Source organism: Ambystoma mexicanum, chromosome 3p (assembly GCF_040938575.1).
Source record: "Ambystoma mexicanum isolate Mex_15411 chromosome 3p, UKY_AmexF1_1, whole genome shotgun sequence".
NCBI classification, from domain to species: domain Eukaryota; kingdom Metazoa; phylum Chordata; class Amphibia; order Caudata; family Ambystomatidae; genus Ambystoma; species Ambystoma mexicanum.
In genome coordinates this window covers 252,565,223-252,591,144 of record NC_090925.1, presented here as the reverse complement: position 1 = coordinate 252,591,144, position 25,922 = coordinate 252,565,223, and the positions used below count along the sequence as shown (strand labels likewise).

The following is a 25,922-nucleotide window of genomic DNA, read 5'->3' as shown; positions in this document are numbered from 1 at the left end:
CAGTGACACAGGGATGTCTTTAGACTTCCCAGAGGCTTAACTACCTTCTCTGGGGTGAACTACTGTTCCCCAGAGAATGTAAAGTGAAATTGACTTTACTAGTCTTTCCAAATTCGTAGACCCAGCACACACCATCATACCATGGAGTGCTGGAGGGGTTACATAGTATCTCCTGTGTCTAAACACTCATGTAGCAGTCAAATGCTACCCTTTCCTATTGAAAAGGCTGGTGATAGTGGTTTTACAACGGACTACCATGATTTTTCCCGGCGGCAAACACAGGTAGTTAAAAATCCATGTTTTTCAAGATGGAGCCTTAAGCCCCTTTTTAAACAGGTTCCGGTCTTCTTTTTTTCGCCATTTGCTATTTGGAAAGGTCCTTCTAGTGTGTCTCTGCACGCCAAACCAGGTTTGGTCCCTTTGTTTGTGTGCCTTTGGCAGGCTTCAGGAATGAAGTCCGCCCTTGGCGTCTGAGTTCTGGGGTGGGCAGGAAGTGGGGGAGGTGCCTGAAACTCCCTGTGCTTAGGCTCCTAGGAGACCCAAATGCACTCTGGCGCGACTGGCTGGCTGACTGTTCGGCAAGGACAGCCACCCTGCTGGGTGAGTGACAGCTACGCTGGAATGAAAGGGAGAGAACGGTTTAAAAGGTGAGTCTCGTGGACTGGAAGGTATAGTCGACCACTGGGACGAAAGAACCGAAGATGAGCTGGAAGAGGACGGCTGCTGCAACTCCTCGACCATTGGTTTGCCCGGTGAAGCCCTGCTGCAGGTCCAAATTGCCAAACTCCATTCAACAGAGAAGCTCCTTCAAGGACGGCTTCTTCCTTTGAGTTGGTGGGACCAATCAACTCATAAGGCACCTGGATACCATTCGCAAGGCTTTCTAGGTTTAACCACGGAGAGGGACACCAGTTTGTGTTCTTGAATCTACAGCTATTGGAACTGAAGTGACTTCATTTTGTTTGCTTTCTTCAACGATCCCGTGCAGTGCAGGAGTCCCCCGACGTCCTCCCTCTTGTCCCCACGACTGAGGCTCAGGAACAGCGAGATCTGCAGGAACTGCCAGGAACTACGATTTCAGCAACATTTGTTTTCTTCATACAAAGGTACTTTGCCAACCTGATTGAGAGAACGCCACTCTTGCTGTGAAAGTTCGTGAAACTTTCCCAACTCGCAGGCCTCATCAACTTGTGACCCCACAAATGATTCTTTTTCGCCTAAACTACTTCTGAGAACGTTTGCAAAGACTTTACCATTTGATACCAGAACTGCTCTTTCCTATGCAGAACCCATTGACTTTAGCTTGGCCTATTGACTTGAATTGAACTCTTCTGGTGAACTGAAACTATTTGCACTGCCTAGAAAGTATATGTTATCTATTCTACTTACTTTTGTCCTTTTTGCTCACTGCTAAGTAGCTGAACCGCCGTTTGGCTCCTATTTCAGGGGAGCTCAAACTGTCTCAAAAGCTTAGAGTGTTGTAATGTAGTGTACTGGTATATAATATTAAGTTGCCTCCTTCCAGTGAAATGTTTTATAAATGATTGTGAAATAAGTGTCTACTTAAAGCACTGTGATTGAAAGTCCTCTGTGTAACTACTTGTACTGCTCACATTCACTCTTGAGATAAGCCTGGCTGCTCAGATCTCTACCAACAAACTGTGTGGCACAGGCTTATACCAAAGGTTGGTCTTGCTTACACCTGTAGTCCTAATTGTGTGTGGTGGTCCCAGAGGGTACTGCATGCAATTCTGCCTAACACATACAAATTCCATTATTATCCAGTCGTCGAGGTAAGGGTAGACTGGGATGGACTGCCTGCGTAGGTGAGCAGCTACTACCGCCAGTACCATTGTGAACACCCGTGGGGCTGAGGCAATGCCGAAGGGAAGGACCTTGACATGATGGTGCTTGCCCCCCATCATGAACCTTAGGTACATTCTGTGCGCTGGCAACATTGAAATATGAACTTTTGCGGTTTGACTTATTTGTTCGCTGGGCGCAAGTCTAACACAGGGCGCATAGTGAGATCCTTTTTGGGTTCAAGGAAGTACACTGAATAAATACCCTTGTTTACCTGATGAATGGGGATGACTTCTATGACGCCCTTTTCCAGAAGGATCTGCACCTCTTCCAGCAGGATTTGCATGTATGCTGGTGATAGGCGTCTACTCTTTGGTGGATGGTATCGAGGTGGCCAGGGAACTTGATGCAATAACCGCCGGTAACTGTCTTGAGCACCCACTGGTCTGATGCGTCCCTCCTCCCATGCGTGAAGGAATGATTACAACCGTCCCCCGACTGGGGAGGCATGGGAGGAGATCCAGACAGGCAAGTCATTTTGATGCAGAGGCTGAGGAGTCCCTTGGGGTGGGGTTTCTGCTTCTACCCTTGCCTCTGCACTGCCCACTTTGCTGGTATTGGCTGCTGCCAGCTGACCCTTGACCGGAGGACCATGGGGTACCTCCTGAGCCGTACTGTGCGTGTGGAGATCGGGAGAAGGCCTGACCACGAAAGGAACAGCAAGAGTTTGCCTCTCCCCACTGTTGAAAAGGTTTGGCTGTGATTTGGTTGAGAGATTTCAGTGTCTCATGCTCTTTTTATGCCGTTTCCAAGGCGTCATCCACAGCCTTATCGAACAAGTTGGACTCTTGCACAGGCTCATTTATCAAGGAGGCCTGAGTCTCCGGCTTAAAACCTGAATTTTGTAGCCAGGCGTGCCTCTTGAGGAGAGTGCCCTGTGCCAGAGTATGTCCCGCCGGCTCTGCAGCGTCTAGGCTGTTTTTAAGAATGTTATGGGGAACCTCCCTCCCCTCAGAGACGACCACCAGCAGGCATGATGGCGTAGGTTCAGGGACCTCTTGGAGGCCTTCTTGAAGCAGGTTCCACTGCACATCGCTATAACTCGCGAGAAGAGTAGTATTATTTGCAATTCTGGTACAATATGCTGCCGACGTGGTGACATGCTTGCCAAGGGCATAGAGTTTCTTGCAGTCTTTGTCGGGGGAGCCTCTGCAGTAGACAGTGGCACCCCACCCCTTTTCCTGGTGGTTGTAACAACCAGGGAGTCTGGTGTGGAATTCCCCCGAATGTACATAGGGTCAGATGGAGAGGGGCAAATCAGTTTCTCAACCCGAGGGTTGACAGCCTTTGTAAGGGAAGTTGACAGTAAGGAAGGTCCAAAGCGCTTCTTAATGGAATTCATGCAGGGAAATAGCTTGACTTGTGGGAGGTTTTTCTTTTAGAATGTCACAACAAAATCAGAGTCATGAACAGCTTCCGGTGTGGCGATTTGGCACTGGTCTGCGGCCCTCTTTAGTTGGGCATTGAAAGACATTTGGTCGTCAATAGGCGATGGATGACGCGGTTGAGGTGAGGAGGGCGGGTCCAGACAAATGATCTCTCGGTCAGGAGTTGGAGTGGGTGAAAGCCAAGGTCTTTCATCTGCTGGCTGATCTTGCCCCAATCTGGGCACTGGTCGGTTGTATCCTGCCAAAAAGGATTGTCCTCAATACTATAGCGATCCTCATATGTTTCTTCTGGCTCAGAAAACTCCCTAGAGAGGGATGGGGGCTTTCAGAGTACTCCTCTCGACGAGAGAGGGTGATGTTGTTCCGCCGCCGAAACAATAGCCGCAAGAGTCTTGCACAACCTTGGCGGCTGAATGAGGGATTTCGATGTGCCTGTAGGCGTTGTTGCGGTTACCGGCTCCACTGAAACCTTTGGAGTAGACGCGCTCTTAGACGGCATGTCAGCACTCGTGTGCTTTTTAGATGAGACGCCCTTATGAGTGGAATGCCCAGACGCATACCGAGAAGACGGATGCGGGGAGGGCATTGGACCGTGAGGTTCGGCAGGCACCGTAGTCTTCGGCGGGCCAGTTGCCGTCTGGTGCTTCTTCAACGTATCTGTCAAGGAAGCTCGGGGGGTTGTATGCTTATCCTTGGGTGGTGCGTGTGTGCCCCTGTCGCCCGGGTGTTAACTCCTCATAACAGTACCAGTGGTCTGTCTGTCAGGGATGGGCACCTGGGAACCGGACGGTTTCGCTGAAAGGTCTATGGCCTCCAGGTCAGAGCCATGGCTGCCACTCGAGTCCTTGTCATCCGAGGCGAAGGCGCCAATGGGGGTAGAACTTTTGGGAGTTTGCAGGACTTACAGGATCACTTGTCGTGGTCACAAGTTAAGCACCTATTGCATTTGCGAGGGGTGTCCTTCCAGAGGTATTTTCTGTTGCAAGATGGAAAAAACTTAAATGGAGTCCTCTCCGTAGCAGAGGAGAAAAGCAGCAGCCAGACCAGAAAAGGAAAGAGGGGAAGAGGAAATGCATTCTCAGAAAAGAATCAAACCAGGGCTCCACTCTCCCTTCTGCAAGGGCCTGGCCAGAGGGCTGAGGACTCGCAGGAGACGGTGATCGATGCACCAGTCGCCGAAAGTTGGATGTCGTCAGCATAGAGATCCACTAAGTAGTCGTCGAAGAGAAGTCAAAGACTAAACGCCCATCGGTCGCGGGACAACAAATAATTTCTTTGGCAATATCAACTCGGATGAGCTTTGCATAAGGCGACCAACTAGTTGGGTAAAAAAATAAATATCTGAGGGACCTCGATGCGCGAGGGATTTTGTGTACACTACATGTCACGTTAGGGATAGTGTTAGTCATGCCCATGTCGACGTCCCCTTTCGATCCTCGAAAGAAAGATGCAATACTCTGCGATTACCACTAGATGTCGGACTATATGCACAGCATGTCATTCTAAGCAGATTAACAAGCACCAGAAGTTATTCTACTGGCTCTCCCATGTCAGGTGGCTGGCCTGGTACATCCCCCAAGTCACTATCTATAACAATGTTGCAATATGAGGGTCTTACTATTGGTTCTTGCCTGTTGCTACCCACCCCTAGGATACTAAACTGCGTTTGGCTAGAGCCGACGTCCCCAGGCCTGGGATCGGTAAGAGTTCTCAGCTCTCAGTGAACTTTTTCAAGGTAATCAAAATTATTATATGTCTGCATCGTAACTTGTGTGTACCACCTTAGTCTATGAGAGTGCTCTTTTGCTCAGTGTAATGCTTGTCTCACATTGTAACATCTTTGTTGCAGTCTTCTGTCTGGTAGCGTGAGATCGGCCCCATTTCCCAGTACTGGTCACTGTCCATTGTCTGCGTCGGCCGGGTCACATGTTCGGAGACCATGATTTGGGGCTGTGCAGCTCTGAATTATGAAGAATTATTCTAATTTACTGCGGCTGGTGATTTTGTCATTTAGGGAGAATGGAATGTCATCTGTATCTTCTGGCCTTGGCAGAGGGTCCTCTCACACATTTTGCTCTTTGTCCAGCTTGAATTCAGCTCAGCTCAGCTCTGGCTGAGAGGCCTGTGGCCTACTGTAACTTTCCTAAACCACTATAATGCGGTTTCTACAGTGTTCGTGCAATACTACATTCTCCATAGGTTAGTCACACTTAGTTCTGACAGGTTCCATAAGCGCTCCTGCAGTTCTGTAAGGTTATTCACATGTAAGCATCTGCAAGCTTTGCTCGGTATCTCTTGCTTCTTGCGGTACCTGCGTTGCTGCATTTGGCTAATGATAAAAATAATAAAAGCAGTGACAGTATGAATAGGTGTCTGTTCGCTAACCATAGAGCTGTACGCTCATGTTCTTCATGTATTTGCGTGTGTGTTTTTGTCCCGGGGTGTGAATGGCACGTGTGCTTCATGTCTAACGCTGCAAAGTCGTGGTGTCTCTAATGATGTCAGCAACATGGCTTTTTGGCGCTTTAATCGATACTGTCAGTTGAGGTGGCTATAGTTGCAGCCTGGGACTCCTCGTTCACTCTAGGGTAAATTTGTACCGCACCTGGCATGTAGGGCTGGCTGAGTGGGTACCTCTCGACATACTTGTCAACCATAGGTCTGTTGGGGATTCGTCCGAAGTAGAACAGTTGATTGCAATGTTTCCTGGTTGTCTTCCGTGTCATGTATTTCAGAGGAGTGGTAGGAGGGGGTAGGCTTCCCCATCTCTTTTCAGCAGGCTTAGGTCCAAACACTAAAAGCCAGGCCCAGCTATCTGCACCCAAAGATCTTACACTGTTAGAATGATTGGGGACTGTCAGAGCATCAATATAGTTAAGCAACCCAGCTCCTCAAACCGGATGAAGAGATAATTGCCAGAGGTAAGCCAGAGCCAATGGGGCCAACAGCTCTCATTGGTGGTTCTAGCATCGGAGATCTAGGGATTGCAGGAGCAAGCACAGTGGACTTCAGACGACATCTAGACAGCCGGGGCTAGCAAACCTAGGTTCCAGGCTATGCCAGCGACCTTTTGTGAAATGGACAACCACCAGATGGGATTTGGGTGAAGTTGACTAAATACTTTTTTGACAATGCCTATGTCACTGAACGGCTACCAGGACATCAGAGGCAAGATAAGTAGTTGAAGTGACCCTGCACAGGGTTGTATGCAGAAAGATGAAGGCCCACAAGACTCATGATCCAGCAGGGCTTCCTTTATTGGCAGAGGGCAGTGAGGCACGAGGCTCACAACTGGGATGCAGTGAACAATTCCCAGCACCAGGATCACCAGGCTACACGAGTTCCCAGCAATAAGAGGTGCCCACTTCGGATGCTGTGCTCCAAAAATACAGGACCCATGATTCCTCTGAGCTCCAGAAGGACAACCTACATAATATGCAGAACTTGAAATGTTGAGACTCACCAGTTCGAGGGGGGGGAGGCACCCCAAAAGGGATGCCTCTATACAGCCATATATATGGCCACATCAAACCATTGCCTGAGAGGAAGACTTCCAAAATGACAGTGGAATCCAAATACGGCTATAAACAATAAGGCCAGCCATTTTGGACACTGCAGCGCCCCATAAACTGACATGCAGTAAAAAAAGTAAATGGTACACTGGAGTACACCTAAAAAGATAATATAGGTACCACTTGCACCAGCCTGTCTGGGCTCCACCTAGTTTGGGCTAAAAAAAAAAAAGAACATACTCACTAGTCTCTTTAAGGGACGCAGTAGAGTTACCATAGTCTTAAATAGGGAACATGGTGCCCATACACTTGTAGCTTTAAGGACAGACTAATGCCCCCAAAATAAAATTAGTTAAACCAGGGAATTAGGTTGTTAGACAAGATTGTATGCAGTACCCTTTGGGTGCACTACCACAACCCTGACCTCCTGGCAATAGGAACCCAACCTTTGGTATAAGCTTGTACTACACCGGTTGGTGGCGTGTTGAGCAGCCAGGCTCATCTCAAAAGGGGTCAATGTGAGCTGTAGGGGAGTTGCATAGCCTTCTTCAAAAGGGAGCGATATAAAAGCAACACACAAATACACTCCAAAACTACACACTCTTAGTTTCTAAATCAGTAAAGACCCTTTTGGGATGACCCACAGTCACAACCTACACCCCCAGGTGACTTCAATAGCTAGGGTGCTGGGGACATTAATATATTACTGTAGCATTTAAAACATTCTTAGGAATTGGTCAAAGGAAAAGGTTATTAGAACAAACAAGAGATAACAAATATTCTTAAGCAGGAAAACATTTTAGGATTCCCTAAGCAGAGTCATTCAGTGTAATAGGTTAAGCAAAAATCAATGGGCAAAAGTTTATATGAGCTGAAGCACTTCTGGTAGGTAAGTAAGAAAAGGTCTTTGCACAATGTTTGAGAAGTCTTAAGAAAAGAAGAATCAATGTAGGGCCACAAGCTGTTTAGGCTTGTGAGTAGTAAAAGATGCAAGCAACTCTACAATAAAAGGTAAGTTCTCTCAGTCGTTACAGTACCTTTTGATTGAAGAAAAAGTGCAGCAGAATCTGTTCCTGGGCAGCTCTGCAGATCTCACTGTTCCTGGGCCACAGTCGTGGGGACAAGAGGGAGGACTTCTGGGGACTCATTGCACTGCAATGGGACGGTCACCGTTCGCAACCGGCAATCTTCAAACAAGTGGCACTTCGGCGTTTCAGCTCCTGACGACTACCACAAATAGCAACACCACAGTTTCTGGCTGTCAAAATGGACTTTCCTTGCTTCTGGAATCCTGCACTCTGTTGAGGGGGCTCAGGCTCAGTCAGTCCTGCTTCCTGGGAGTCCGGAGGATCTTCCGGGAGCTCTTGGCCAACTTAAAAGCAACGCACACAATCAGGTTTTCCTCTCCCTGTTTATTCGGTTTCCAGCAGCAACTCTGTGGAAATTCAACCAGCTCCGAGAAGTCCAGTGGCTTACTTTGGAGTTGATTGGTCCCACCAACTCAAAAGGGAGAAGTCATCCTTGCAGGGGCTTCTCTAGTCGATACGAATTTGGAATTTCAGCGCTGCAGAAGGGCTTCACCGGGCAAATCAACGTTCTAGGAGTTGCAGCAGGCGTCCTCTCTAAGTTCTTCAGTTCCTTCGTTCAGTGGTTGACTCTGCCTTCCAAGCCAAAAGACTCGCCTTTTATTCAGCTTTCGCCCATTCATTCCAGCCTAGTTGTCAGTCACCCAGAAGGGTGGCTGTCCTTGCTGGACAGCCAGCTGGCCAATCACTACAGAGTGCATTTGGGTCTCCTAGGAGACTAAGCACAGGGAGTTACGGGCACCTCCCTCTCTTCCTGCCCCCACCAGACACCCTGGAGCCAGAGGCGGGCTTCACTCTTGAATACCGCCAAAGGCAAAGCAAACAAAGGGACCAAACTTGGTTTGGTACCCTGAGTAAATCTCAAGAAGGACCTTTCCAGAGGATTCTGGAATGTTGGTGAACAAGGCAGCAGCTTAAACCAACTGCTCCTGCTCCCTCCCAGCCTATGGATAATAATAATATTGGAAATTGAGAAAAATGAATCCTGCGCTGATATCAAAGAAGATTGAGATCCCTGACAACCCCAACTCCAAAAAAGCTAAACAAGGGGAGAAGATGGGTGAGAGTTCAGAGAATGGTGACATGTATGCACTGCTTCTCCAGATTGCCCAGGATGTGAAGGAAATGAAGTTTACCCTCAGTGAATTGTCCTCTCAAGTCGGTCACCTGGAGGATAGAGTCACCAAAGTGGAAGCAGAAAATACAACCTTGGCCACGGAGGTTGCAGGGAGTTATAGGGCCTACAAGGAGTTGAGATATGAAGTTTCTGATTTGAAGAGGAGGAACCTGATGTTGGAGGCTGATCAAAGGAACTTGAACTTGCGCTTGCTGGGTGTGAGTGAAGACCCTGCTTTGGACAAAAACCTCAATCACAGAGTCAGAGGAGTACTGGAGGCAACTTTGGGTAACAACATCCTAAAAGAAATGGACATGGATTACTCCTTTAGAGCTGGTAAACTGGTCCAGGCCGGAAAACCAAGACAGATCATCATGGTGATGTCCAGAGTGAGTGCAAAGGAAAGGATTTTAAAGGCTGCGAGAGAAAAAGGAAAACTTCTGCTAAATGGAGATCAATTGGCAATCTATCCAGATTTCCCTAAGGAAATAGTGGAAATGAGGAAGGCGTTCAAAAGTGCAAAAGCTTTGGCACAAGAAAAGGGGATTAAAACTCTGCTGGTGAAACCAGCAACACTGAAGATATTTTTTGGATCAGGTGTCAAAACCACAGAGGATCCAGTTGAAGCTGAAAAGTGGCTGAGGGCTGGGGGCTTAAACTTGGATAATAGTATTGCAGATTGATGTGATGCATGATGTATGAAGCTGTGAAGATGTAAGGTTACTTTTCTTTATTGATTCATTTTTTCCTGAATTTGTTAGATGGGAATTGGTTTGTTTAGGTATCAGAGCGTTATTAATGTTTCAAATATGCTGTAACGGTTTTTCGCTCGAGCGTAGGCTTGATGTGGGCTCGGATAATGGGTGCTTTACTCTACGGCAGTACGCGCTCTATAGATTTTTTATAGGTGATGGTGCTTGTTTTTGTTTGGACGGAGTGCGGGAGGTGTCGTGCTGTCCGGAAATGTCGGCCGTGCGACACCCTTCGGAGTCTTGCCGGCAGTGGTGTGTTGGATTGGTGGATGCGTGTGACCGGCCACTGTTGACGCACATTTGAGGTAAGGCGTAGTGGCGCGTTCTCCTTTGGGGCCGCAGCACGCGTGTTCCGGGCAATGTGCCTTGCTGCATGCTCAGGTGTTTGGGGGGCACAGTGGGTGTAGAGGCTGGGGTGCATGTGTTGTGGCTGAGGGGAGGGGAATGCTCTTTGCACGGCTTTATCCCGGACTGCTGTGGTACGTTGATCACATTGTAATGTGTTTCCATAGCCAGAATTAGATGAAGGAATGCCACGTTTGCGAGTATGCTGCCCAATGCTAATCCCCTGCATATGTAACAGTTGTTCTTGTCCTGGTTGCACACCCCTGACATGCTGAGTGGGGTATATTTGACATGTACTTGTACTGTAATAACGAAGCCAACTGTATGCCATTACCATCACTGCATAAAGAAGGTGAGAGTTGTCACTATTGGATACCTGGGGTTCCACTGTAGTCTACACCTTTTACTTTGCATGGGTACGTTTCCTTTCGTGCAGTAACGAAATCAGCTGTGAGAATGTAATAGTGCTGTCATCTAATGTGAACACTGACGAGGCCTATGGTTAAGATATGACTGTGCACCTCTGTCTACTTACCAAATCACAGACAGAATTTTCTATTAGGTTTTTTTTTGCAGTAATGCTTACGTTGGAGAGGGTTTGATTCCATTCTCAAAGCGCAATGAGTGATGTGCCAACACATTATATCTGGAGTGCCCAGTTATACAGTACATTTGGATTAACACGGTGGGGGTTGCAGTTTTGTGCCATGGAAGTCACATGGGGGAATGTAGTGTCCAGGAAATACCGGAGATTCAGATTTTTATGCTTGGCAAGGTGAGTGGTAAGGCCACTGGGATAGTCATGGATTGGTGTGTGAATGCCATGGAAAAGTTTAATGCTGTATCTGGCTTCTAATCTCATTTGGTAGGGTGCAGGGACACAGGTATTATGCAACTCTCTGTACACTTGCTCACACTTTCTAGTGATGATTCACGCTCAATTGCTCAGCATGCCCGCAGTAGTTGGGATTTGTGATGTTTACACTGATGGTTGTGACGGTAGGTGGATTAGTGTGATTCGTTGATGGTTATAATAAGAGAATTCAGGTTTTGTCTAGGCATGTGATTGACACATGGTGTGGTATTTAGCGTTTTTGAGTAGGGGATGTTGCATCTATTCAGGAATGCTCTTATTTGTGCTTTCATTTGCTGGAGAGTTGTGGGAATTCCTTTAGACCAAATTGTATTTTCAACTTCATTTGAATTTGACCAAATGTGGTCTGTGACACCCTTTATGGGCTTTCTATAGGCTGACCTAAGGGAGGGAGGGGGGTAGTCCCTTTCAGCGTGTAGCTGGAAGGGATGTTCTGGATGGTTGGGTGGTTCAAGCCCAGGAGTGTGTTTTTTTTATTTTATTTCTTTACTTCACTATAGGTTTAGGTAGTATTGTGTCTTGTGAATTCATTGCAAGGATTGGGAAACGGGATCTAGCAATGTCTTACACTTATCAGAGGAATTTCAGAGTGGTATCTTGGAATGTGAATGGTGCACATTGTGCTGTCAAGAGGAAAGTGATTTTGAGTAAAATAGGGGAGATGGGGGTGGATGTCGCGATGCTTCAGGAGACTCATTTGTTAGATGCGGATATAGATAAGTGGAAAAAGGAGTGGGTTGGTGATGTTTATGGTTCATCGTTCACTACTGGTTCTAGGGGTGTGTGTATTCTTTTTAGGAAGAATCTCCAGATCACTGGGGTGAAGTGTGTGAACGATGGGGATGGAAGGATAGTATGTGTCACTGCACATATTCAGGATGCTCAGTATTGTTTCTGCAATATATATGCTCCGAATGGGGGTGATGGTAGTTTTTTTGTAGCTTTAACGCAAATGTTGCAGAATGTAAATGCGATTAATGTGATTTTGGGAGGGGACTTCAATGTGGTTTTAGAACCTGGACTTGATAAAAGTGTGGGGGGTGTGGACAATGCCAACACTCTGAAAAGAACAGCATTAAAGAGACTAATTGATGAATGGAACCTCGCAGATGTTTGGAGATTGCAAAACCCTCCTAAGAGACAATATACTTTCTTCTCTGCAAGGCATAATGCTTATTCGAGAATTGACCTCTTTATGACCTCTGGCCTCTGTACACAATCATTCCAAAGGGGTAACATCGGATCACTACTTGTTTCGGACCATGCTCCAATCTCCATAGACTTGCGATTGACCTTCCCGGTTCCTAGGTCTAACACCTGGCGGATGAATGTCTCCCTCTTGGACGACGATGAAATTGTGGACAAAATTGTTCAAGAAGCGAGATTCTTTATATCTGTGAATTGGACTGGTGAAGTCAGGGTGGAGTTTGTGTGGGAAGCCTTCAAATCATATATGCGAGGATTGTTGATTGGTTTGTCCAGCAAAAAGAAAAAAATGAGAGATGCAGAAGTGAAAAAGCTTATTGTGGACATTCAGGATCTTGAGAGAAATAATATGCAAAACTTTTCAGATGAGACTATTAAAATATTGAAGCAGAAAAGGAGACGATTGGAAGATTTGTATTCTTCGAAGGCTGAGTGGTTGCTTTTTAGAACCAAAAGCAACTACTATGAAAAAGGAGAAAAATGTGATCGACTTCTGGCACATCGGTTGAGGGTTATGGACAGTGGCAGATCTGTCAATTCAGTGGAAAGACAGGATGGGTTGGTGACTTTTGATCCTGTGGAGATTAATGCAGCATTTCTGTCGTATTATAAAACCCTGTACTCTTCAGAGATCAACTTATCTGAGCGTACAATTGGTCAATTCAATGATGACTGCCATCTGAAGAAAGTGAGTTTGGAATCCTTGGAGTGTATGGAAAGAGATTTGAACATGGAGGATCTCAGGTTGGCTGCTTATGCGCTGAATTCTGGGAAGTGTCCAGGCCCGGATGGGCTACCAGCTGAACTTTTCAAAATGTTCCCAGAAGAGGTGTTTGCTTTGATGCTAGAGATGCTGCGCGCCTCTTTGAGGAATGGGTGACTTCCAAGTTCAACAAGACATGCTTCAATCTCCGTTTTTCTGAAGGAGGGATGATCACCAGTGAAAACTGGCAGCTATAGGCCGATCAGTTTATTGAACACGGACAACAAGATTTTCGCCAAGGCGTTAGCTTTGAGGATTGAGAATGCGCTGATGGATATCAATGATGTAGGCCAATCTGGATTTGTAAAAGGCAGACATGTTTCTGAAAATGTGAGAAGATTGTTGCTGACACTGTATGAAAGCAAAGAACACCATAATGATGTGGTGACGTTGTCCTTGGATGCTGAGAAAGCTTTCGACCGTATTGAATGGACATATCTTTTAAGTACATTGAAAGGCTTTGGTTTTGGAGATACCATGATCGGATGGATAAGACTGCTGTATTCCCGGCCGACTGCTTGTGTTCGGACTAATGGCATGGACTCGGGCATTTTTGAACTTGGGAGAGGGACGAGGCAAGGCTGTCCACTGTCGCCAATTCTGTTTGTGATCGCCATGGAATTGCTGGCTGTGAGGATAAGAGAAGAGGATAGAATTGAGGGCGTACGCTTTGGTGCAGCCTCCCAGAAAGTTTGGTTGTATGCGGATGACATGCTGGTGGTGGTTCAGAATGTGGAGAGCTCCATTCCTGTGCTGATGGAGTTGATTGATGTGTTCAACAAGGTTTCTGGATACAAGATCAATTGGACCAAGTCGGAAGCGCTGCCGGCATCAACCACTTTCACTGTTTTGAAGATGCAGGGTTTTCCCTTTAAGTGGTGTCCGAATAAGATGAGATACCTTGGGATTTGGCTAACGAATGATGTCTCGAAAATAATGGATGTCAATAGTACACATGTGATTCAATCTTTGGAGGTGGACCTGAAGAGATGGAATGCACTTAAATTGAGTCTCTGGGGGAGAGTGGATGCCATCAAAATGACATCAACACCGCAAATCAACTATGTGCTCAGTGTGCTTCCCCTGGACGTAAAGAAGGGCCATTGGCAGAAAATTGAGAGTTTAATCCAGTCTTTTCTCTGGGAGAACAAACAGCCACGCCTCAGCTTGTGGAAATTGCAGCTGCCCCAAGACTGTGGAGGTTTGGGGGTTCCTGACTTTGCGAATTATCATTTGGCCTTTGGAGCCAGGCATCTGGTTCCATTTATTGAAGATTCGGAGGATGTTTGGACGCTGGCGGAATCAAGTAGTTCTTCTCCGTTGCCGCCTAGGGCCATACTGTGCACGGTGGATGGATCTGGTTATCGCTCATTTCCGCCGACAAGATTCCTGAGAACTTGTTGGAGGGAACTATGGAAGAAAAGTAAGCGTAAGGTATGTGATAATGATTACATCCCTATCTGGTTGAATCCAGGTATTTTGCTGAATGGGAGGCCGCTATTGTGGTTGAACTGGCTCCTGAGTGGTGTACTATGGTTGAGTGATCTGATGGAAGACGGCAAATGGATCAGCTATAGAAGACTCTCACAAATTAAAGATCTCAGAGACTGTACAGTGGGTGAATACAGAAAATTGAGAGGTTTGCTGCGGAACCAGAGAACTGTTGATGGCGGTGGTTGGCAGTTATGGCTACCTGAATATAAGACATTAGGTGGTATGGCGTCCAAAGTATATAGAAATCTGAGCCAACAGTACACGCCAGCAGAGGGGTTGTTAACCAAGTGGTCTGAGGTCCTTGGCTCTGATATGACTGTGGAGAGGTGGAGGTTTCTTTGTAAAAACGTAACTCTGACATCCATTAATCTTGGAGAACAATGCCGCCAAATCAAAATTCTTAATAGAGTGTTTTGGACTCCCCAGAGACTTTATGCGAGAGGGATGATTGACTCAGAGTCTTGTTGGATGTGTAAGCATGATGTCGGCTCCTTTGAACACTTGATCTGGGACTGTTATGAACTGAGGACATTTTGGAGGAGTGTCACTGAAAAGATTAATGAGGTTCTATTACTGCAAGAGGATTTTGATTATAACACTATCATCTTGGGTGAGGATGATAAAGTGGAAGATCTCACTTATCCACAGAAATGCTGGTTTTTTAGGGCTACAAATTCTGCGAAAAAAATTGTTTTGAGAAAATGGAAATGTGATGAGAGACCGACCTGTTCAGAATGGGTGGAGGACTTGAGGCAAGTGGCCAGAATTGAGAAGGTTATCCTTCGCAGGAACAAAAAGTTGAAATTGTTTGATGATATGTGGGGTGGGTTTTTGGATGACATGTGATATAATAAGTTGGCCTGTTTTGCTTTTTAGATTCTGTGAAGGTTGGGGATGGATATGGGGTGTGGATTCTATGCAATGAGTTCTACGATTACAATGCTGATAAGTTTGTTGCTTGTATGTTTTCTATCAAATTCAATAAACTTAATAATAAAAAAAAAAAAAAAAGAAGGACCTTTCCACAAAGAAATGGCAGAAAAAAAAAAACCAGGTCCATTTTGACAAAAATGGCACCCTTGGGTGCTTTACTGCAGCTGCGAATACAGCTCGCGGTAAATGCACACCACGGTAGTTAAAAGTAAACCACTGCCACCAGCCATTCAGTGAGGAAAGGGTAACATAAAAATGTTACATGAGAAGCTAGACAAGGGGGATACAAAGTAACCCCTCCAGCACACTAATGCAAGATACTGTGTGCTGGGTCTAGAAAGTTACAAATGTAAGTAAAGTCAATTTCACTTTACTGCTCTAGGAAACAGTAATTTATTGCAGAGACACTGAAGGTGCTGTGTGACACAATGTAAAAGAGGATGCCTATGGAGTTTGTCAGACTCCATAACCAAAAGAAATACAGAGTTCAAAAATCACATTAAAATACATGATAGAGTGGGAAAAAGGGTCCCACTCTCCTCATGTTAAAACAATAAAGTTCTCAAAATCCAGCAAAGTTGCTGGGGGTCTCTAAGGTGGAGGGAATAAGCAATTTTCTGAGAAGTCTCCCTAACAGAGGTTGAAAATCAAACTCATAAAAATAGGTCCAGGATCACAAACAATGTGCAGATATGGTACGAGTCCAATTGAAAGAGATTGGAACATTCTTTCTGTTTGCAGATTTCTCCAACAGCCTTCAAGCTGGTTTTCACTTTACCAGGGGCACAGAATGTTTTGGTAAATAAACTTGGACATTAGAGAAAATAGTCTTGACATCTTAAGGACCTCTCCATTGGTCTGTCTGCTGCTTGTTAAGTTCTTACTTAGCCTCCAACTCCTAGCTTCTCGTTTAGCTTTCGCTTCTTTTAGGCGTCTTCGCTATAGTATTCGCCAGGGCTTATCTCTTTCTCCAGTTCTGTTGAAGGTTTATGCCGAACACTTGGCAAACCTGATCCGATCTTTCGGTTTATAATTTCTACATTGAAGACAACATGCAGATCCTTATCATTTGGCATGTCAATCTAAATAACAATACAGTTTGTTAAGCTGCCTGCAGTGAAAACATAGGTTCTGTTGGTGGAGGCCATCCAAACCTCGGTTCTCCATAACTTTAAGCAATATGAATCGTTTGGACAGCTATAGATCAAGCAGTGAGAAGAACAAGTTACTTACCAACTGTAATGTTCTTTCGACTGGATGATCCTCCCACGTATTCCTCATCTTGTGATAACTCGTTTCGCCAGCTTCGCTGCATCAGAATTATTTTTTTTTTTTTCGGCAGAGGGTGCTGTGCTCGAGGTTGTGGCGGCGAATGTCCCTCGACGGGCTCCCTACCGCGTTGACGTCACCGCTGGTATAAACGGCTCGAGCCGCGCCCGTTGGCTTCAGTTCTGTTTTTTCGAGGAAATACTCGTGGAACATATAGGCGTATGCTGTGACTGATAGGCCCATCGTGAGAGGAAATTGCAAGAAAGTATAAACTATACTGCGGGGTAGGTTGGGAGGGTCGATGAGGACTACGTGGGAGGAACATCCAGTCGAAAGAACATTACAGTTGGTAAGTAACTTGTTCTTCGAATGTATTGTGCCCTCCCACGTATTCCTCATCTTGTGATAGACTCCCATAGCATTGATCAATCTGGAGGCGGGAGTACTAGTTTTTGTTTTCATGTAGAGAGTGAAGTACTGCTCTGGCAAATAAACCCTCATTTGAGGATGCGGTATCCAAACAGTAATGTTTGGTAAAAGTATGTATTGATGCCCATGTTGCAGCTGAGCAAATATCTTTTGCCGGGACTCCCCTCTTCAAAGCCGCAGAAGTGGCCATTCCCCTTGTGGAGTGAGCACGTAGCCCATCCGGTGGGTCTTTCCCCGCTAGTCTGTAGCATTCCAATATAGCAAGAATAATCCAGCGAGATATGGTTTGTTTGGTCAACGCTAAACCCAATTTACGACCTGTGTATCCCACAAAAAGCTGGTCGTCCTGGCGTAATTTTGTCGTTCTTGAAATGTAAAAGCTGAGGGCCCTTTTGGGGTCCAGTCTATGTAATCTCTCCTCTTCTTTTCCCAAATGAGGAGGAGGATAAAATGTTGGTAAAACAATTCTCTGCGACAAATGGAAGTCGGAAAGTACTTTCGTTAAGAAAGATGGTTTAACTTTCAGAATTACTTTGTCCTTATAAAAAGTGGTATATGGAGGTTTACATGAGAGAGCCTGTAGTTCACTAACCCTGCGGGCTGATGTTAATGCCACCAGAAGGACAGTTTTTAATGTCAGAAGCCTCAATGGGCATGAGTGCAGAGGCTCAAATGGTATACATGTCAAGAATTTAAGAACTAGATTCAAATCCCAGGTTGGAACATGGAATGGTATTGGTGGATATACATTTGTAAGTCCTTTCAGGAATTGTATTATTAATGGTATTTTAAAATAAGAAACCTCTTCCGAGGTGCGCTTAAAAATGGAAAGTGTTAGGGAGAATTCTCTATAAAGGCTAATTTCCCAAACCTAGAGAGTCCCCCCCCCCAGCAGCTTTGCTGGATTTTTGGGGTTTATTTTTTTCTCCTGCTAAGAGTGAGACTCTTTTCCTCCCACTCTTAGACATGATTTGAGGTGTTGTGCTACTGTATCTCTGTACCTATTGTGTATACTCTATATACTGCCTAACTCATCTTGAGAGAAGTCTGACTGCTCAGCCACAGCTACCAGGTAAATCTGGGTGGTACAGACTGCTACCGATTGGGTTTACTGCCAACCCCCTGTAGTCCTAAATCTTTTGCAGTGGCCCCTAAGGGAACTGCACAGGTTTCTGCCTAACAGAAAGAGCAGCAAGGTATCCTTTGATTGTTCCGATCTGGAGCCCCAGATTGGCTAGATGTAACAGGAAAGAAAGCACCACTGGTGTGCCACATTGAAAAGTGTCCACATCTCTATCTTTGCACCAGTTACTGAACTTATTCCAACGACACTGGTACAAGGATTTTGTTGCTGGTCTTCTAGCCGAAAGCAAAATCTCCATAACGTCATCCGGAAGATCCCAATCCTTGTATCTCAACCTCTCAGAAACCATGCATGAAGGTTGAGCGTGTTGACCTCTGGATGGAGAACCCGACCTTCCTCTTGCGAGAGAAGATCGTCTCTTTGTGGAAGACGTACTGGAGGGCAGATGGAAATGTCCAGAAGGTCCGGGTACCACGTTCTCCTGGCCCAATCCGGGGCAATTAGGATCATGGTTTTCCTGAACTTTCTCAACCTCCTGATTACTTGAGGAATCACAGGGACTGGTGGAAACGCGTACAGCAGGGGAAAATCCCAATCCACTACGAACGCGTCTTCCAGAGCTCCTCTTGGAGGAAATTCCCTTGAGCAGTACTGATCGCACTTTCGGTTCACCGAGGTTGCAAACAGATCCACCTGAGGGGTTCCCCAAAGGGCGAAGATCTCCAGAAGAACTTCCTGAGCTAACTCCCACTCGTGGGAGACTGTGCTCTGCCTGCTCAGAGCGTCCGCCGCTGCATTCTGCTCTCCGGCTAGGTGAACTGCCGATAGAGCGATTCCTTCTCGTATTGCCCAGAACCAGAGCTGCATTGCCTCTCTGCACAGAGGTAGTGATCCTACGCCTCCTCTTTTGTTGAGGTAGTACATGGCCACTGTATTGTCCGTCATTATCAGGACATTCTTTCCGTGTACGGAGGGCAGGATGGCCTTCAGAGCCAGCTTGATTGCCCTCAGCTCCAAAAGGTTGATGTGTAGTTTGGACTCCGATGGAGACCAACGTCCGCTGATTGTCAGATCGTTGATGTGTGCTCCCCACCCCGCGAGTAAGGCGTCCGTCACTACTGTTATCGCCGGCCATGGTTGCCAAAAGGATTCTCCCTTGAGAATGTCTTTTCAAGCCCACCATGATAGATCCTGAGCAACTGCGCTCGGGTCTTGCAGAAGATCTGACATATTCCCGAGAACTTGGACCACTGAGTTCTGAGGGTCCATTGGAGGGATCTCATTCTCAATCTGGCTTCTGGGACCAGAAAAATGCCGGATGCCATGAGGCCAAGCAACCTCAGGAAATCGAAGGGCGGCAGGTGCTGGGCTTTTTGGAATTTTGTTACCATCTGCTGGATGTGGAGAGCGGGCGGCGAGGCTTTGCCCGAGGAAGTGTCCAAGACTGCTCCGATAAACTGGAGTTTTTGGGATGGTATCATGTGGGACTTCTTGAAATTGAGGGAGAAGCCCAGGTTGTGGAGAAAGTGGCAGGTGATCGACAGGTGTTCCTGAGCTTGTTCTGGGGAACGTACCCTTATTAGCCAGTCGTCCAGATAGGGGTAGACGTGAATCCCCCATCACCTGAGACTCGCTGCCACTACTGCAATCAACTTGGTGAAAACCTTCGGAGCGGAGGTCAGCCCGAATGGCAGAACTCGAAACTGATAGTGAGAACCTCAGGTATTTTCTGTGCTTCGGATGGATCAGCACATGAAAATAAGCATCCTGAAGGTCCAACGATACCAACCAGTCTTGAAGCTGGAGAGCCTGAAGGATCTGACAAAGGGTTACCATCTTGAACTTGTCCTTCCTGAGGAATTTGTTTAATTTTCTCAAGTCCAAGATGGGTGTCAATCCTCTGTCCTTTTTGGGGATGAGAAAGTAGGGGGAGTACCAGCCTTTGTTCCTCTCCGCTACAGGTACATGTTCTATTGCACCTTTCTCTAGCAGGGTTAGAACTTCCTGCCAAAGGAGCGGGTCTGTTATCTTGGTCGAACTGGCTCCCGGTGGATGATCGGGAGGTCTTTTTAGGAAGGGAAGGCAGTAACCCTGACCTACTGTTTCCAGTGCCCGGGCATCTGAAGTAATGCCCGGGCATCTGAAGTAATGCCCCGCCATTCTTTCAGATGCTTAGATATCCTGCCTCCCACTGGTGGTGTTTTGTAAAATAAGACCTCAGAGTTTGGAGGCGGCTGAGGGCATAGATGCCGTTCCTGAAGATGGCTTTGTCGTCTTTCCTCGTCCACCACGAGTGACATTTCTTCTGCCCCTTTGAAAGGCCTGTCCTCTTCCTCTACTAACAGAGGAGTAGTATCGAAAAGGACGACCCCTCCAGGAAGATGTGCCCGAATAGGGTCTGTGGGGCTGTCGCATAGAGGCACTAAGGGACTTTGCTGTCGCTTTCGAGGTCTGTAGTTTTTCTAGGCTCTCATCAGCCTTACTACCAAACAGCCTCGAGCCATCAAAGGGCATGTTGAGGAGCCTGTTCTGCACATCCGGTGCGAACCCCAACTTCCCCAACCACGCAAACCTGCGTAGTACCGTGCTTGAAGCCATGGATCTACTGAAACTATCAGCAGTATCCAGTCCAGACTGGAGACATTCCCCCATTGCCTCCTTACCGTCATTGACTATATTCAGAAAGCCTTCCCTTTCCTCGCCTTCCGGAATATGCTCAGCCACCACCGAAATACATTCCCACAGGGTATATGTGAACCTGGCCAGGGTACAGGTTACATTGGTAGATTTTAAGGCCATGCTACCCGAAGTAAAAACCTTACGAGCCCAGGCATCAACCTTTTTATCCTCCCTGTCAGGAGGTATGGTTGGGTATGCTGTCTGCCTGGATGTATTAGCTGCCTGAACTACCAAGCTTTCTGGAGTAGGGTGTCTACTCAGGTATTCTGGATCAGAAGACGAAGTTCTGTACTTTTTTGTGAGATTGTTGTCTGTTGCAGCAATGCTATCTGGTTTCTCCCAGTTTCTCTCTACTGTTCTCTGTAATGCCCTATGAAAGGGAAGAATTGGATCTTTCCGAGGGCCTCTGACTATAATATACGTCATGTCATCCTGTTCAAATGTAGGGGAAGCTCTTCCCAAACCCATATACTCAATCACCCTACTCATCAGATTCCTGTACCCCGAGTCCGCATGGTCTGCAGGATCAGGTGCAGCAAACTCCAATTCAGGTGATGTGTCCACACCACTGGCAGAATGTAGAGTTTCAGACAGGTCTCTCATTTTAGACTGAGGATCTACCAGTTCTTCTGGAACTTGTCTAGTTCCATATTTTACTGCATGGGGAGTGATTTCCTCTTCCTCTGAACAAGATTCCTCAAAAATGGAGGACATGGATTTAAAAAAGTCAGATCTTGGTAAAGGTGTAAACCTTCTCTCTTCCTCATAAGTTGTCGTTGGAATCAGAGTTTTCTTCGAGGTGGTCTTCGAAGGAGTCGAAGGAATCTTCGACACACTCGAGGAAGACTTCGACAAAGGCGTCGAAGATGAAGTAGGCTTCGACGTCGAAGTCGTCGGCGCCGATGAAGTTGTAACCGACTTCGATAATTTTAATTTTTTATGAGGGATCGGCGAGATACTCGATCCTCGAGGGGCTTCAACAATTTGTCAACTCGAGACTTATGGGTACTACTCGGTTTGGCCGTTGTAGTTCCCGACTTCCCTGCGTCGTCTAAAAGAGCAACCGGGGTCTGGCTTTTCTGCGGTTTCGTCGAGGGAGTCGAGGCCGCGTTCTCGAAGACCTGCAACATTTTCTTCCTAAAGCTCTCCCATTTAGATAGGGAATCTGATCTAGTTGGGCATCGAACCAATTCAGATGACGAATCGGACGATGACGACGGAGATCTATGTCTCCTCTTGTGCTTTTTTGAGGAAGACGAAGAAGATCGTCTCGACCTGCTACGAGATCGGGATCTCTTCAAGTGCCTTTTACGGCGTTCCGATTCTTTAGAGTCGGATGATTTTTTATATTTTTTTGACAAGGCTTTCGAAGAGCCCTTTGACGCCTCCCGCCCCACCGCCAACTTACTTTTCCTCTCACGGAGGGCCTTTTCAGTCATCGATTGACAAGAACCACAGTCGCCCGTTCGGTGGTCTGAGCCCAGACACCATAAACAAATATGATGGGGATCGGTGATGGACATCTTTGATCCACAATCATTACACTTCTTAAAACCCGTCTTGGGCGTCGAAGCGGTCGAAGAAGAAGACATTTTCTCGATAGAAAATACTGAAGCGCGCCGTTCACGAGTTGCGAAGCAATCGGAAAAACGGAACTGAAGCCAACGGGCGCAGCTTGAGCCATTTATACCAGCGGTGACGTTGACGCAGTACGGATCCTGTTGAGGGACATTCGACGCCACGACCTCTAGCACAGCGCCCTCTGTTGAATTTTTTTTTCCGATGCAGCGAAGCTGGCGAAACAAATTATCACAAGATGAGGAATACGCAGGAGGACACAATCCATTCAAAATCTAGGTTTTAGTTAACTCGGTTATTGCTAATGCCACATCAGTGCGGTTGCCTCACCCTGTTTTTTCACCTTTGCAACAGCAGTAAAAATCTTTCCAAAGCTGCATCGACAGACTGGTGCAGAATGCAGAGGCTTGGCTGGTGATGGGAACAGGCAGAAAATGGCATTTACCTCAATCTATAACCCTTACATTAGTTACCTACTGTATTAACCGCCAAGCACTTTGAAGATGCTTTGTCTAGTTCACCAAGCATTGCTGGCACATAGATCTCATTGTGTCATATCATTAAAATCTAAAGCTATTTCACGGCTTCTTGCTCTACTTGTGTTCAGTGCCACGCTTGAGGGGACCTAGGACTGGAAATAGGTCGTTTGCTCCCCTAGCACCCAAATTATGGAATTCCTTGCCTGAATTAGGTACCATCACCAAACCCTTATCCTTTAGGAAAGCTAAAAACCTGGCTTTTCTTCAAATCCGACTAGTGCTCTCATAATCCCCACTTTGGATCTTGGACAATCTGTTTGTTAATTATGTCCGCATTGTTAAATATGCCCTTCCAGCCCAATAAAAACGTGAGTGAACAGACGCAATAGCCATAGCTCTGGATAAGATCCTGCTTTGATAGATGTGTTGGGCAGATAATGGCTTAATGTATAATCCACCCAGTCAAGGAGCAGAGATCCTGCAGATGTACTCTGGTGGAGTATTGCAGCATGTTGAGTCTCTTCTCCGGACCCCCGTATTGACCCTCAAGGTCGACTGCCTGATGGAAGCAAGCAAACAGTATCTTCCAGGTTACTTAGCCCACCTGGCGGTCGAGCAGCCAAGTCACACCTCTCAGTAAGGGAGTGGGATTACAAAGACAGTAGAACATGCTATTATGACAAATAAAGAAATGTCCACACAAGATTAGACTTGTATGTACTGTTGAATTTATGTAGGTGTGTGCAGAGTCTGCAGACAGGATTAGTATCCAAGGTCAAAGGAACAATCTTGAGTATTCACTGAGCTGCAGATTAGTGCCAGAGTCAAAATGCAAAAAGGTCTACCCTGCTGGCTCAAGGCAAGCCTCAGACCAGTTTCCCTTCAACTCTGACATTTCATTGGAACTGGATGCTGGTATTGCTGCCGTAGATGACCCCATATTAAGCATAGGCCAATGTTAGCTTTTGGTCCATTGTTAAAAATAGGAACTTAGTGGCCAAATTTCAGCCATCAAGAGGTCTTGCATACTCAATAGAAACTGCTTTAGATTCATGTGGCCGCTCCATTAACAACCAGGGTCTACAGATGTGCAGGAAACTGCAGAGTAACAGAAGTGGTCAAAGAAGGACATAAAATGAACAAAAGGGGCCTTCTACTTTCATGCTGCCATCACTGGTGCTCTGTTTATAATCTGGCACTTCAAATAATAGCTAGGCAGAGCAGTCAAGGTTTCAGTCTTAATAATTGAGTCCAGTTTCACAGACAGCAGCATTATTACTTACCCATCGCACACGAGAAGGCGGCCAGCAACTGTGTTGACCCATCAGTAGTTTATGCCCCAAAAGGCACAGTGGATTAGTATCTGGCAAACAGGTGCAGTCTGTTCTTAGCAGAAATCATGGCTGACCAGCACCAACAAGAACTTGCTAACACTACATGATATCAATTGGAGGTATCGCTCCTCTTAGGGCACACCAAAAAAATGAAAAATTGCATTGAAGAACACACCAATTATACCAAGGATGCTGGTGGGAGACTGTAGCCAGACTGACTTTCGATATTGATTCAAATAGCACATCAAAGCTAACCCGATACCTCGAATGGTGCTGTGCCTTTGGTAGAATAACAGTAATCTGACGCAAAGTATGCAAAGTCCTACTTTTAAGCGTGAACATGGATGGCAAGAATAGTCCACTCTGTAACCTGAGAAAAGGGGAGAATATTCACACACCTCTGCAATCCTCCTTGAGTGGAATCTGTAATTTCATAAGTCATTACTTCAGGGGAAATCTCTCTGCAAATCATGGACCCATAGCAGATTGATCCAAATGAGTTTATTGATGACTGCACTCTCAAAATCACATTTTACATATGGCTAACATGTATTCAGTGATTATCGGTCGATATAAAATCAATATCAAAACTTAGATTAGTGTACTCCATTACTGTGTGAAGTTATCTTAAATATACAGGCATAAAGCCTGTTGACTCCTGAAAGCCAATCCACAAAATTACATATGTGCGACTAGAATCAGACAAATCTGAAGCTGGAAAATAAATGCCAGGATACTGAGGACTCCACCCAAAGTTAAATGACAAAATAATGAACAGGAAACAACTGAAGAAAATACAAGCACACTGAAGATTGTCTCTTTTCAATGAGACAATATTTCCACATGCACAGTGGCATTTTTATGTTCAGTATCAGGTTATTGGCAAATCTGTTTTTCAAACGTGTTCACAGTGATAAGTGCTAAACGGTATCCCTAACTGATCACAACCACAGTCTTTGCTATTGGCAATGAAGCCAGAATTTACATCAGTGCCCATTATGAAAGTGGGTGCTTCCGCTTACCTGCTTAGATCTCTTCTGATCACCACCCTTCTTGTCACTCTTTTTGTACGTGTCATATGTGGTGGGATCCACACACCACAAACATTCTGTCCACTTGCCATAGATCATGAACAGTTTCTTTTTGCTGTTGGCAGAAGTGATTAGAGAAAAAAAAATATCAGAAGGCATTGCAGACAGGCATGCAGTTTTAAAGTTCATTAAGAAATTACTAAGAACTGTAGTACAGGTTTTGCAACTTGATATTTGGTGATACCATAGCAAAATAATATATATAAATGTCAAAATAATTATTTGGGCATCAGAGATTGTTTCTGCAACCAGACTATGATGACAGAGGACCAGAACCCTCCTGGATTTTCTTCATCTTTCAATTATTTAACGGAGCAGCCAACTCTAAAGAGCATCTTGTTTTCTACTGGAATTAGTGCGAAGACTGGGAATGATGTATCAACACATAAGCAGTAACCCCATATGCTTTCAAGTAAGACACCTACCATGACCTTGACTAAATAAGATATAGGTAAAAGCACTGTATGAAAAGGTTTTCCAAGACGGCCTGATCTACTTGAGCATTTGAGTAATAATCCTGTTTTTTGATGGTATGCACAGAACTCACGTTGTCACTTTACTAGTGCAAGGGTGCAGGAAAGAGGCTAACCCAGGGTGACATTTTTCACAAATATTTATTGAGATTTTAAAGAACTTCTCTATCCCTA

The 25,922-nt window shown here is 45.9% G+C and overlaps 1 protein-coding gene across 5 annotated transcripts in view; it reads right to left on the bottom strand.

Annotated features, from left to right (window-relative positions):
* Positions 1-25,922, bottom strand: part of OSBPL2 (oxysterol binding protein like 2) — a 1,093,509-nt gene that overhangs the window by 284,247 nt on the left and 783,340 nt on the right. For all 5 annotated transcript variants that reach the window (XM_069650733.1, XM_069650731.1, XM_069650732.1 and 2 more), the window contains one exon: positions 25,207-25,330. In XM_069650733.1, the coding sequence (XP_069506834.1) occupies positions 25,207-25,330 (124 nt within the window). The remainder of the gene's footprint in view (positions 1-25,206; positions 25,331-25,922) is intronic.